This window comes from Schistocerca serialis, chromosome 5 (genome assembly GCF_023864345.2).
Source record: "Schistocerca serialis cubense isolate TAMUIC-IGC-003099 chromosome 5, iqSchSeri2.2, whole genome shotgun sequence".
Taxonomy (NCBI): Eukaryota; Metazoa; Arthropoda; class Insecta; order Orthoptera; family Acrididae; genus Schistocerca; species Schistocerca serialis.
Genome location: NC_064642.1, coordinates 707,534,817 through 707,548,484, shown reverse-complemented (window position 1 = coordinate 707,548,484; position 13,668 = coordinate 707,534,817). Strand labels below are relative to the sequence as shown.

Sequence of the window (13,668 nt, the reverse complement as noted above, 5' to 3'; positions counted from 1 at the left end):
TGTTGAAGAGAAATCCCAAAAGCGTACTTCATTTATGACAAATCTGGAACAGCTTCACGTTTAGAAAGATCCATTTGGATTATCAAATTGCCTGCAGTTTCCCAGTACTTTATAAATGCTGTTTCTTAGACATTATCTCCTGAGAAATTTATATTTAATTACATGTTGAAAGCTGCAGCAGAATGTGGCTAGTAGATTAGATTAGATTAATACTTGTTCCATAGAACGTGAATACGACACTTCGTAATGATGTGGAACGTGTCGGTTAATAAAAGATGTCTGTACAAGATATTACATTACACAAAATATTGCATGACACTAATGTCTTTTTTTTTTTTTTTTTTTTTTTGCCCCATTAATTTATATCTAAAAATTCAGCCAATGAGTAGAAGGAGTTGTCATCTAGAAATTCTTTTAACTTATTTTTAAATGTTAGTTGGCTATCTGTCAGGCTTTTGTTGCTGTTTGGTAGGTGACCAAAGACTTTTGTGGCAGCATAATTTACCCCTTTCTGTGCCAAAGTCAGATTTAACCCTGCGTAGTGAAGATCATCCTTTCAGTAAATTAACTGTGCAAAATGCCAGTTCTGGGAGGGAACAGTTGAATTTTTCACATATGTCACACAACATGGACCAATTTGACTTCTGAGATAGCAAGATTTATTCAGACTTTCCAGACCAAAGCCTATAACAACAATACAAGTTTCCTAGGATGAATAGGATACTTTCAGAAGTATATCTTGAATGTGTCTACAACTGCCAAACTCTTGAGTGTTTTACTGTGGAGTAATCAGGTATATAAGTTCCAGGGAAAGAAGAAATGAGTGTTTGAGGCATTCGAAGACATAATCTATCTGCCCCATTTTTAAAAATATACAAGAAAAAATATGAAACTAAACTGCAAAATGATGAAGACAAAGAAGGCCGTGGAGCTGTGTTTTACAAAAATCTCCAGATCATGATAGATTTCAATTAACCTCTTATGTGAATAAATAAACAATCCCTGTAGATGAAAATTACAGAAGTTCCCATCTCAAAGTCATTATCATTGTTAATGCCTTAAAGAAATTTTGTGTATATTTACTTTGTTTGTATTTTAAAATTGTAACCCACTAATCTGTGTTCCAAAAGACCATGAATGTTCTCAGCAAGAATTGCTAGATGAACTTTAATCTCAGAAGAGTATTCCTATGAAATCAAGCACCGTTCTGACACTAGGAAGAAACATGTAGAGCTTTAAGTTGCTTTGTAAATATGGTATTTGGTTTCACAGATGGTTCAATAGCTAGACTCAGAAAACCCCAAGAGCAATTAACAGAGTACTGCAGGGTGGGAGGTATTGAATAAATTTTAACAATTACAGAACTCTAAGATTATTATTTACAATCCAACCACACGATACAAAATGGTGCAATGTGCTACCATTTCAATGAGACACAGACACTTCAAGAAAACATCATTTACACTTTTGATTAGAGTAAGAATGCTTACAGAAAATGACCATCACTCTGGGAAATTACTAGAAGAAGAGACTATTAATCCATTTGGAGAGAGACACAACAAAACGAGGGACAGTAATAAATGAAAAATCATTGAGGATTAAGATGAAAACTGCACTAGCCCAACTAATGTCATTTCCTAGTACAAACCTGCTGATTTTGTGCTGATACAATGAACACAAACTGGATTATACTTATTTCTATGAGCCAAGAATCTTGACTTCGCCGACTAGATGATAATCATAAAGGTCCAATAACAGCCTAGTTCAGAAAAAAAGTGTTGTGTTGTGTGTGTGTGTGTGTGTGTGTGTGTGTGTGTGTGAGAGAGAGAGAGAGAGAGAGAGAGAGAGAGAGAGAGAGAGAGTATATGTGCAGAGCCATACTGAGGGAATTGATTCTCTACCCTTGGTAGCCTTAGCAGAATTGCAAAAAGCTTCATTTATTTTCAAGCACTCCAGCTTAAACTGTTTCACTACAGTCTTCAGTGGGGAGAAACTGGCAAAATTCAAAAGCCTTTGTCAAAAAGCACACTTACTTCAGTGCCAGCTCACCAACCTTTGAGACCCTACAGTACTGTGGCCAAGTAGCAGCAAGAACTCAATTGTCGAGCATGAGCTACCTGCATAGTCAGCAGCTGTGCATTGTTGACACACAACCCAAGTGGTGCACCTGTTCAGTTGTAGCCATGTCTTTAAAATGCTACTTGGAAAAAAATGGCCATGACAACAGCATGAGTTTAGAGTCTTGGGTTGTCAGGCTGAGAGAAACGTCTCCTCTCTATGGCAGAAATCAGTTATAGCCTAAACGTGCTCAGGAGAACTAATGTACCTCTGGGTGTTAATTCTTAAATAATTTTTTTTTCTTGTCATACTTTGCAATCCTCCGGGCTGCACCCCTTGGCAGGGCCCCATCTCATCATGGTCTCGGTATAGCACTATATATATATATATATACAGGGTGGTCCATTGATAGTGACCGGGCCAAATATTTCACGAAATAAGCATCAAACGGAAAACTACAAAGAACAAAACTCGTCTAGCTTGAAGGAGGAAACCAGATGGAGCCATGGTTGGCCCATTAGAAGGCACTGCCATAGGTTAAATGGATATCAACTGCATTTTTTAAAATAGGAACCCCCATTTTTTATTACATATTCGTGTAGTACATAAAGAAATATGAATGTTTTAGTTGGACCACTTTTTGTCGCTTTGTGATAGATGACACTGTAATAGTCACAAATGTGTAAGTAAGTGGTATCATGTAATATTCCGCCAGTGCAGACGGTATTTGCTCTGTGATACACTGGACCATTTACCAATTGCGGCAAAGATTGATATTGTGTTGACGTATGGCTATTGTGATCAAAATGCCCAATGGGTGTGTGCTATGTATGCTGCTCGGTATCCTGGATGACATCATCCAAGAGTCCGGACCATTCGCTGGATAGTTACATTATCTAAGGAAACAGAAAGTGTTCAGCCACATGTGAAACATCAACCACGACCTGCAACAAATGATGATGCCCAAGTAGGTGCTTTAGTTGCTGTCGCGGTTAATCCGCACATCAGTAGCAGACAAACTGCGTGAGAATCAGGAACCTTGAAATTGTTGGTGTTGAGAATGCTACATGAACATTGATTGCACCTGTACCATATTTCTATGCACCAGGAATTGCATGGCGACGACTTTGAACGTCGTGTACAGTTCTGCTACTGGGGACAAGAGAAATTGTGGGACGATGACAGATTTTTTGAACACATTCTATTTAGCAATGAAGTATCATTCACCAACAGTGGTAACATAAATCGGCATAATATGCACTATTGGGCAATGGAAAATCCACAATGGCTGCTACAAGTGGAACATCAGGGACTTTGGCGGGTTAATGTATGGTGCAGCATTATGGGAGGAAGGGTAATTGGCTCCCATTTTATTGATGGCAATCTAAGTGGTGCAATGTATGCTGATTTCCTGTGTAATGCTCTACCAATGTTACTACAGGATGTTTCACTGCATGACATAATGGCGATGTACTTCCAACATGATGGATGTCCGGCATATAGCTCACGTGCGGTTGAAGCGGTATTGAATAGCATATTTCATGACAGGTGGATTGGTCATCGAAGCACCATACCATGGCTCACACATGGGGAAAGTTGAAAGATATTTGCTACCATGATCCACCAACAACACCTGACAACATGCGTCAGTGCATTGTCAATGCATCTGTGAACATTACGGAAGGCGAACCACTCGCTGTTGAGAGGAATGTCGTTACACGTATTGCCAAATGCATTGAGGTTCATGGACATCATTTTCAGCATTTATTGCATTAATGTGGTATTTACAGGTAATCATGCTGTAACAGCATGCATTCTCTGAAATGATAAGTTCACTAAGGTACATGTATCACATTGGAACAACTGAAATAAAGTGTTCAAACGTATCTACATTCTGTATTTTAATTTAAAAAACCTACCTGTTACCAACTGTTCATCAAACACTGTGAGCCATATGTTTGTGATTATTACAGTGACATCTATCACAAAGCAAAAAAAGTGGTCCAACCAAAACATTGATATTTCTTTACGTACTACACGAATATGTAATAAAAAATGGGGGTCCCTATTAAAAAAAAACCAGTTGATATCCATTTGACCTATGGCAGCAACATTTAGTGAGCCAACCATAGTGCCATCTTGTTTCCCCTTCAAGGTAGACAAGTTTTGTTCTTTGCAGTTTTTTTGTTTGACGCTTATTTCATGAGGTATTTGCCCGGTCATGATCAATGGACCACCCTGCATGCAAGGAAAAATGTCTGCTTGTGTCTGTATATGTGCAGATGGATATGTGTGTGTGAGTGTGTATGAGCGTATACCTGTCCTTTTTTCCCCCTAAGGTAAGTCTTTCCGCTCCCGCAATTGGGATGACTCCTTACCCTCTCCCTTAAAACCCACATCCTTTTGTCTTTCCCTCTCCTTCCCTCTTTTCTGATGCAGCAACCATGGGTTGCGAAAGCTTGAATTTTGTGTGTGTGCTTGTGTTTATTTGTGTGTCTATCAACATACCAATGCTTTCGTTTGGTAAGTCACATCATCTTTGTTTTTAAATGTTTCCCTCTATAAAAACAAAGATGATGTGAATTACGAAACGAAAGCGCTGGCACGTCGATAGACACACAAACATACACACAAAATTCTAGCTTTCGCTACCAATGGTTGCCTCGTCAGGAAAGAGGGAAGGAGAGGGAAAGGATTTGGGTTTTAAGGGAGAGGGTAAGGAGTCATTAAATCCCGGGAGCGGAAAGACTTACCTTAGGGGGAAAAAAGGACAGGTATACACTCGCACACACACACATATCCATCCACACATATACAGACACAAGCAGACATATACAGAGGCTAAGAGTTTGGGCAGAGATGTCAGTCGAGGCGGAAATGCAGAGGCAAAGATGTTGTTGAATGACAGGTGAGGTATGAGTGGTGGCAAATTGAAATTAGTGGAGATTGAGGCCTGGTGGATAACGGGAAGAGAGGATATATTGAAGAGCAAGTGCCCATCTCCGGAGTTTGGATAGGTTGGTGTTAGTGGGATGTATCCAGATAACCCGGACGGTGTAACACTGTGCCAAGATGTGCTGGCCATGCACCAAGACATGTTTAGCCACAGGGTGATCCTCATTACCAACAAACACTGTCTGCCTGTGTCCATTCATGCGAATGGACAGTTTGTTGCTGGTCATTCCTACATAGAATGCGTCACAGTGTAGGCAGGTCAGTTGGTAGATCACGTGGGTGCTTTCACACGTGGCTCTGCCTTTGATCGTGTACACCTTCAGGGTTACAGGACTGGAGTAGGTGGTGGTGGGAGGGTGAATGGGACAGGTTTTACACCAGGGCGGTTACAAGGGTAGGAGCCAGAGGGTAGGGAAGGTGGTTCAGGGATTTCATAGGGATGAACTAAGAGGTTACGAAGGTTAGGTGGATGGCGGAAAGACACTCTTGGTGGAGTGGGGAGGATTTCATGAAGGATGGATCTCATTTCAGGGCAGGATTTGAGGAAGTCGTATCCCTGCTGGAGAGCCACATTCAGAGTCTGATCCAGTCCCGGAAAGTATCCTGTCACAAGTGGGGCACTTTTGTGGTTCTTCTGTGGAAGGTTCCAGGTTTGAGAGGATGAGGAAGTGGCTCTGGTTATTTGCTTCTGTACCAGGTCGTGAGGGTAGTTGCGGGATGCGAAAGCTGTTGTCAGGTTGTTGGTGTAATGGTTCAGGGATTCCGGACTGGAGCAGATTTGTTTGCCACGAAGACCTAGGCTGTAGGGAAGGGACCGTTTGATGTGGAATGGGTGGCAACTGTCATAATGGAGGTACTGTTGCTTGTTGGTGGGTTTGATGTGGACGGACTTGTGAAGCTGGCCATTGGACAGGTGGAGGTCAACATAAAGGAAAGTGGCATGGGATTTTGAGTAGGACCAGGTGAATCTGATGGAACCAAAGGAGTTGAGGTTGGAGAGGAAATTCTGGAGTTCTTCTTCACTGTGAGTCCAGATCATGAAGATGTCATCAATAAATCTGTACCAAACTTTGGGTTGGCAGGCCTGGGTAACCAAGAAGGCTTCCTCTAAGCGACCCATGAATAGGTTGGCGTACGAAGGGGCCATACTGGTACCCACGGCTGTTCCCTTTAGTTGTTGGTATGTCTGGTCTTCAAAAGTGAAGAAGTTGTGGGTCAGGATGAAGCTGGCTAAGGTAATGAGGAAAGAGGTTTTAGGTAGGGTGGCGGGTGATCGGTGTGAAAGGAAGTGCTCCATTGCAGCGAGGCCCTCGACATGCGGGATATTTGTGTATAAGGAAGTGGCATCAATGGTTACAAGGATGGTTTCTGGGGGTAACAGACTGGGTAAGGATTCCAGGCATTCGAGAAAGTGGTTGGTGTCTTTGATGAAGGATGGGAGACTGCATGTAATGGGTTGAAGGTGTTGATCTACGTAGGCAGAGATACGTTCTGTGGGGGCTTGGTAACCAGCTACAATGGGGCGGCCGGGATGATTGGGTTTGTGAATTTTAGGAAGAAGGTGGAAGGTAGGAGTGCGGGGTGTCGGTGGGGTCAGGAGGTTGATGGAGTCAGGTGAAAGATTTTGTAGGAGGCCTAAGGTTCTGAGGATTCCTTGAAGCTCCACCTGGACATCAGGAATGGGATTACCTTGGCAAACTTTGTATGTGGTGTTGTCTGAAAGCTGACGCAGTCCCTCAGCCACATACTCCCGACGATCAAGTACCACGGTTGTGGAACCCTTGTCCGCCAGAAGAATGACGATGGACCGGTCAGCCTTCAGATCATGGATAGCCTGGGCTTCAGCAGTGGTGATGTTGGGAGTAGGATTAAGGTTTTTTAAGAAGGATTGAGAGGCAAGGCTGGAAGTCAGAAATTCCTGGAAGGTTTGGAGAGGGTGACCCACCAACAAGCAACAGTACCTCCATTATGACAGTTGCCACCCATTCCACATCAAACGGTCCCTTCCCTACAGCCCAGGTCTTCGTGGCAAATGAATCTGCTCCAGTCCGGAATCCCTGAACCATTACACCAACAACCTGACAACAGCTTTTGCATCCCGCAACTACCCTCATGACCTGGTACAGAAGCAAATAACCAGAGCCACTTCCTCAGCCCCTCAAACCCAGAACCTCCCACAGAAGAACCACGAAAGTGCCCCACTCGTCACAGGATACTTTCCGGGACTGGATCAGACTCTGAATGTGGCTCTACAGCAGGGATACGACTTCCTCAAATCCTGCCCTGAAATGAGATCCATCCTTCATGAAATCCTCCCCACTCCACCAAGAGTGTCTTTCCGATATCCACCTAACCTTTGTAACCTCTTAGTTCATCCCTATGAAATCTCCGAATCACCTTCCCTACCCTCTGGCTCCTACCCTTGTAACCGCCCCTGGTGTAAAACCTGTCCCATGCACCCTCCCACCACCACCTACTCCAGTCCTGTAACCCGGAAGGTGTACACAATCAAAGGCAGAGCCACATGTGAAAGCACCCATGTGATCTACCAACTGACCTGCCTACACTGTGATGCATTCTATGTGGGAATGACCAGCAACAAACTGTCCATTCGCATGAATGGACACAGTCAGACAGTGTTTGTTGGTAATGAGGATCACCCTGTGGCTAAACATGGCTTGGTGCACGGCCAGCACATCTTGGCACAGTGTTACACCGTCCGCGTTATCTGGATACTTCCCACTAACACCAACCTATCCGAACTCTGGAGATGGGAACTTGCTCTTCAATATATCCTCTCTTCCTGTTATCCACCAGGCCTCAATCTCCGCTAATTTCAATTTGCCGCCACTCATACCTCACCTGTCATTCAACAACATCTTTGCCTCTGCACTTCCGCCTCGACTGACATCTCTGTCCAAACTCTTTTTTCCCCCTAAGGTAAGTCTTTCCGCTCCCGGAATTTAATGACTCCTTACCCTCTCCCTTGAAACCCAAATCATTTCCCTCTCCTTCCCTCTTTCCTGACAAGGCAACCGTTGGTTGTGAAAGCTAGAATTTTGTGTGTATGTTTGTTTTTGTTTGTGTGTCTATCGACGTGCCAGCGCTTTTTTTATATATATATATATATATATATATATATATATATATATATATATATATATAATGGAAGGAAACATTCCACGTGGGAAAAATTATACATAAAAACAAAGATGAGGTGACTTACCGAACAAAAGCGCTGGCAGGTCGATAGACACACAAACAAACACAAACATACACACAAAATTCAAGCTTTCGCAACAAACTGTTGCCTCATCAGGAAAGAGGGAAGGAGAGGGGAAGACGAAAGGAAGTGGGTTTTAAGGGAGAGGGTAAGGAGTCATTCCAATCCCGGGAGCGGAAAGACTTACCTTAGGGGGAAAAAAGGACAGGTATACACTCGCACACACGCACATATCCATCCACACATACAGACACAAGCAGACATGGATATGTGCGTGTGTGCGAGTGTATACCTGTCCTTTTTTCCCCCTAAGGTAAGTCTTTCCGCTCCCGGGATTGGAATGACTCCTTACCCTCTCCCTTAAAACCCACTTCCTTTCGTCTTCCCCTCTCCTTCCCTCTTTCCTGATGAGGCATCAGTTTGTTGCGAAAGCTTGAATTTTGTGTGTATGTTTGTGTTTGTTTGTGTGTCTATCGACCTGGCAGCGCTTTTGTTCGGTAAGTCACCTCATCTTTGTTTTTATATATATATATATATATATATATATATATATATATATATATATATATATATATATATATATATATATCTGTGTGTGTGTGTGTGTGTGTGTGTGTGTGTATTATGTATCTCTGTGTCTAGTGTGCAATAACCACTGCCTGCAGCATGGAAAGACCCATCTGTATCTGTCCTTTATTTCTAAACCCTTTTGCTCCTGTCCCTTCCGCTCGATACAGCCAACGCCCCCCCCCCCCCCCCCCCCCCGCCCCGTCTGCTCTTTCACTTAACACTTTAGTGCACATAGCTTTGGCCAAGATGACTACTTACTTTAGTTGGGTCACAGAATTAGGAGAATGTAGCTCTGTGGGTGTGTAGGAGTCATAGCTTTGTGCCCTGCAAAAGAATATCACTTCAGATATTGAGCTGTAGTTCATATATTAGTTTGACATGTGTTTGTGAAAATAAATGTACTTAGCAGGATAAATCATGTCAAATAAAAGCTTGATTAATTTAAATAGAAAAGTAGGCACTTTGTCTGATAAGTAACATGTTACAGTGTACATTTTTGAGTACAAAAGAAGTTATCAACTCTAAAATTACTTGAATTTTACAGGGAAAAAATTTGAAGTGTGTATTTATTCTTGTGTTCAGTTACAGGCAAAGCTGAGGGAGGACACTTAATTGCTCTGATGGGTGCAAGGTATGCAATTTGTTATCTAATTCTACTGAAATATTCTGATATTGAATTACCATAAGAATGGTTTCAAATATTTCTTTTAAATTCTTAACAGTGGAGGTGGGAAAACAACATTACTTGCAGCAATAGGAAATCGCCTAAAAGGTAAGAAACTCTATGAAAAAATTCCACTCACATTATCCATCAGTAGCAAACATAAAGTACAGTGAAAGGATAATAGTTTGGTGTTCATACACTGCAAGTTATTAGTTTCACATAAAATTGAAGTTTCACAGACATTGTCCTAGTAAGATAAAGTGTTGGTCATTTGACACAGTGTTTAATGTCCATTGGTGACCTCAGACTCTTGACAGCATTGACATGTGAAAGATGCAAGTTCTCCATGACAGAGGCGGAGAATGGTTGAAATCCATGTCCCGCCATCCTGGTTATGTATTCAATGTTCATATAAATCGTTTTATGCATATGCCACAGTAGTTCCTTCCTATACAGTGTTCATTTCATGTTTGTGCTCTGTCTTCAGTTACCTCAATGACTGAAGCATTTAAAACCTCATCTCCCTTTTTATTCAAAAATCCGCTCCTAAGGCAGTGAAATCTGGAATGAAAGGCCCTTTGAAAATATGTCACTACTAAGGCAATTTTGAAGACAGAACTACAGAAAATGGTATTTGGTTTCTCTTCACAAATAAAAAATATGTGTTTCTGCAATTTTGGAAATTCAGCCACTAAGGAGTGAAATGTGGGTGAAAGATTTTTTGAAAACAAATCATTATTAAAGAACTACTCAAGTATTTTAAAGCTGCATCTATGAAAACTGATATTTGACTACTTGGTTAGCGTTTTTGGGAATTCAACTCCTAAGGGAGTGAAATAGAGGATGCAATACTTTATGAAAATATTATTTTGTTATGAAAGCGTTTACAAAGCTAACTCCATAAATTTGTTTTTGCTTTTCTGTTAGAAATAAAGAAAATACATGTTTCACTGTTTTTGGAAATTTACACCCTAAGGGAGTGAAATGAGGGTTGAAAATTTTTAAGAAAAAATTTCGATCTATTAAAAATTTTTAAAGCTAAGTTTCTGAAATCTGGTATTTCACTTCTCTGTTTGCTATAAAGAAATTTGTGTTAGGGGATGAAAGTCTGTGGAAACATCACCATAAAAATGAGAAGGCATCATTAACAAAAGCCTTGGACTCCAGCTATCAGAACTGCTCTTTGGTCAGAGGTACATTCAGAATAAACCTTACTTCAAGGGCCTTAACTAATCTAAAAAGTTTAGAAAGTGGTGAACAGCATAAAAATTTGCTTAAAGGAAAACAAAAAAACTCATTGCTTACCATACAGTCTACATCAGTGAAGTGGGGGGTGCTAAACTAGTTAGTTAAATATATATACTTAGAGTGTGGACATCTTCTTCTTTCTTCCTTTACCTGAGAAACTTTTATACGTGAAGGAAGTGCTGCTTACCACCTGATGATGATGATCTACTGTGGGCTTGAATGTTGCAGGTCAGATCAGTGGGGAAGTTTATCTAAATGGTCATTTGGTTACCAGATCACTGATGATGAAAGTTTCTGGTTTTGTCCCACAAAATAATATTGCTTTTAACACATTAACTGTGAACGAGCATCTGTTATTCATGGTATGTAAAAGTACTTAATCTACCATTACAATAATATTTTTAAGTTTATTTATGAACCACAAGCAAAGCAACATGAGAAAAATATTTAAGAAACATCGTTAAATTCTTTTGATAAGGCACGTATGCGAATGGACAGCAAAATTAGTGCAAGTTCTCGAAAGACGTGGATAAACAGTCTTGTCAGTGAGTTAGGCCTTTCCACTTGTGCTGATACTGTACTCAGCAAGATATCTGGAGGAGAGCTCAAAAGACTGATGCTGGCTATTGAGGTAAGTTTTCAAGTGTTATGTGTTGTCCTGATTGGAACATTACAAATTGTGTAGCTGGATCGTACTGTCTATTGATATAAATTATCAAATCTTGTAGATACTGAAATAATTCTGATACTTAAAAGTAATGAATAACTGATCTGCATGTAATGTACTGATAGATGTAAGATTAAAACATTAAAAAAAGGTGCAGCTTAATAATTACACTTTTGATTGTTCATGAAATCACTTTTTCATGTGGCAAGTGGAATTAAGTCTTTTACTAAAACCAATACTTACAGTGATGTTATAGGAGGGAATAATGGTATATCAATGGAACTGGTTAAAGTAGGGGGAAAATGATACAAAAGGCACTTGCAAGATAACTTAAAGAATTTCTATGGGCAATGTTATGAAAAGGAGGTATTTCTGCTCATCAGATAAGGGAGACGCTGAGTCACAGACAGGCATAAAGACTGCTATGCATTCAAGAATTTCAGCCAAAAGACCTTCTTCTAAAGTAGAAAACATGCACACATTCACAAAAACACAATTGACACACATATAACCACTGTCTCTGGACACTGAAGCCATACAGCAATCTTTTCAGTGTGCTGTCTGCAACTCAACATCTCTTCTAAACAGTGAGCAGCCATCTGTCCTTTTCATAACACTGTCATGATTCCATCCTGGATTTTACATTGTTAGAATTTCTATAGAGTAACACCACTCTGAAGTGGAAAACTATTATGATTACTGTTGATGAAGAAAGAGTACAAATAAGACATAAATACCTACAGACTTACCAGACTAATCTCCATAATTTATTAGATATGGACAAAAATCATTGGCAGCTATGTAGAAGAAATGTATTGGATGTTAGTCAAAGAAAGAAATATGCTGGGTTTAGATGAAGATAGGTACAATGCATAAACTGCAAGCTTTGAAGGTTCATAGAAACAGTCAAACTATTTTTCTTTTAACAAGTAATTACAAAACCTAACACTAACTGCTAGGGACAAGAAATAACTGTTAAAATACATTTCCATCCGTAAACTTTCTTGCTGATCACATAGACAACAAATTGAAATAAAATCAGTACATTGATAAGATTATATAAAAAAATTGGTATACTTTGTATATAACAGCATATCTCATTGGGCTGATCAGAATCATCCAATATTCTCTTCATATACAAAATCAACCAGACCTTGAAAAACTCAACTACTGCCTATGACAGGGCATTGCAGACCTGCCGACATACTCCAATGAGGTATATTCTGTGTAACATCCTGTTTTCACATCGAAAATAGTAACCTATCATCCACTCATGCATAAAATTTCTCTGCACACCAGCTACTGTTTTATACTTAACAGAATAATCAATAAAGAGTATCCAATTCATACCTCATGTAACATTGGCCACAAAATGATGTTTGCTTCATGTTTCTTTTTGGTGTTGGGTCTCTAGCTCCAACCCCACTGTTGTTTCTACTGTTTTAGTTTTTGGGAGGAAGTAATTAACTTACGTTTCATTCCACTCATGCAATTAATTTTCACATTAGCTTCTGACAATTTCATAAACATACTGCTCATCTTCCATAAGCATTTGCCTGTATAATTTGCTGTACTTTCCTTCAATAGGCCTTAGTGGTAAGCTTTTAATCACTGATCATTCAATATGATGTTGTGCATTTTCTTGGTATTTTCACTTGTGGTTGCAGTTTTGTCAAGCCCTTAATGAAGATTTGAACCAATTTTGAGTGTATTTCTCTTGGCTGTAAGTAAACCAGAACAAAGTATTTTATGACAACATATTAGTTTTTGATAGGGAGGATGCAGCAAGTTACCTTGGATGTAGACTCACTGACATACGTAGAAGTAACGTCAGGTGTGTCCCAGGGAAAAGTGTCGGGACCCTTGCTGTTCATGTTGTGTATTAATGACCTTGTGGGCAATATTAATAATATCAGACTTTTTGCCAATGATGGCTATCTATAATGAAGTACTGTCTGAAAGGAGCTGCATAAATATTCCAATCAGATATTGATAAGATTTCAAAGTGACGCAAATATTGGCGACTTCCTTTAACTTTCAGAAATTTAAAATTGTGCACTGTCTGCAATGGAAAAAAATTTAGTATTCTGTGACTATAATACCAATGAGTCATGGTCGGAATTACCCAATTCACGCAAATACCTGTGTGTAACATTTTGTAAGGAGATAAACTGGAATAGGCTCAGTCATGGGTAAACCAAGTGGCAGACTTCAGTTTATTGGTAGCATACTCAGGAAATGCAATCAGTCTAGAAAGGAGATTGCTTCGAAATCATTTGTGCA

At 40.1% G+C, this 13,668-nt stretch overlaps 1 protein-coding gene across 1 annotated transcript in view; it reads left to right on the top strand.

Annotated features, from left to right (window-relative positions):
- The first annotated feature begins 1,160 nt into the window (after positions 1–1,160).
- LOC126482188 (protein scarlet-like) overlaps positions 1,161–13,668 on the top strand; it is a 93,041-nt gene continuing 80,533 nt past the window's right edge. Inside the window, exons 1-6 of the mRNA XM_050106167.1 lie at positions 1,161–1,181; positions 1,363–1,573; positions 9,389–9,437; positions 9,529–9,578; positions 10,947–11,080; positions 11,197–11,349. Of these exons, the coding sequence (XP_049962124.1) occupies positions 1,161–1,181; positions 1,363–1,573; positions 9,389–9,437; positions 9,529–9,578; positions 10,947–11,080; positions 11,197–11,349 (618 nt within the window). The remainder of the gene's footprint in view (positions 1,182–1,362; positions 1,574–9,388; positions 9,438–9,528; positions 9,579–10,946; positions 11,081–11,196; positions 11,350–13,668) is intronic.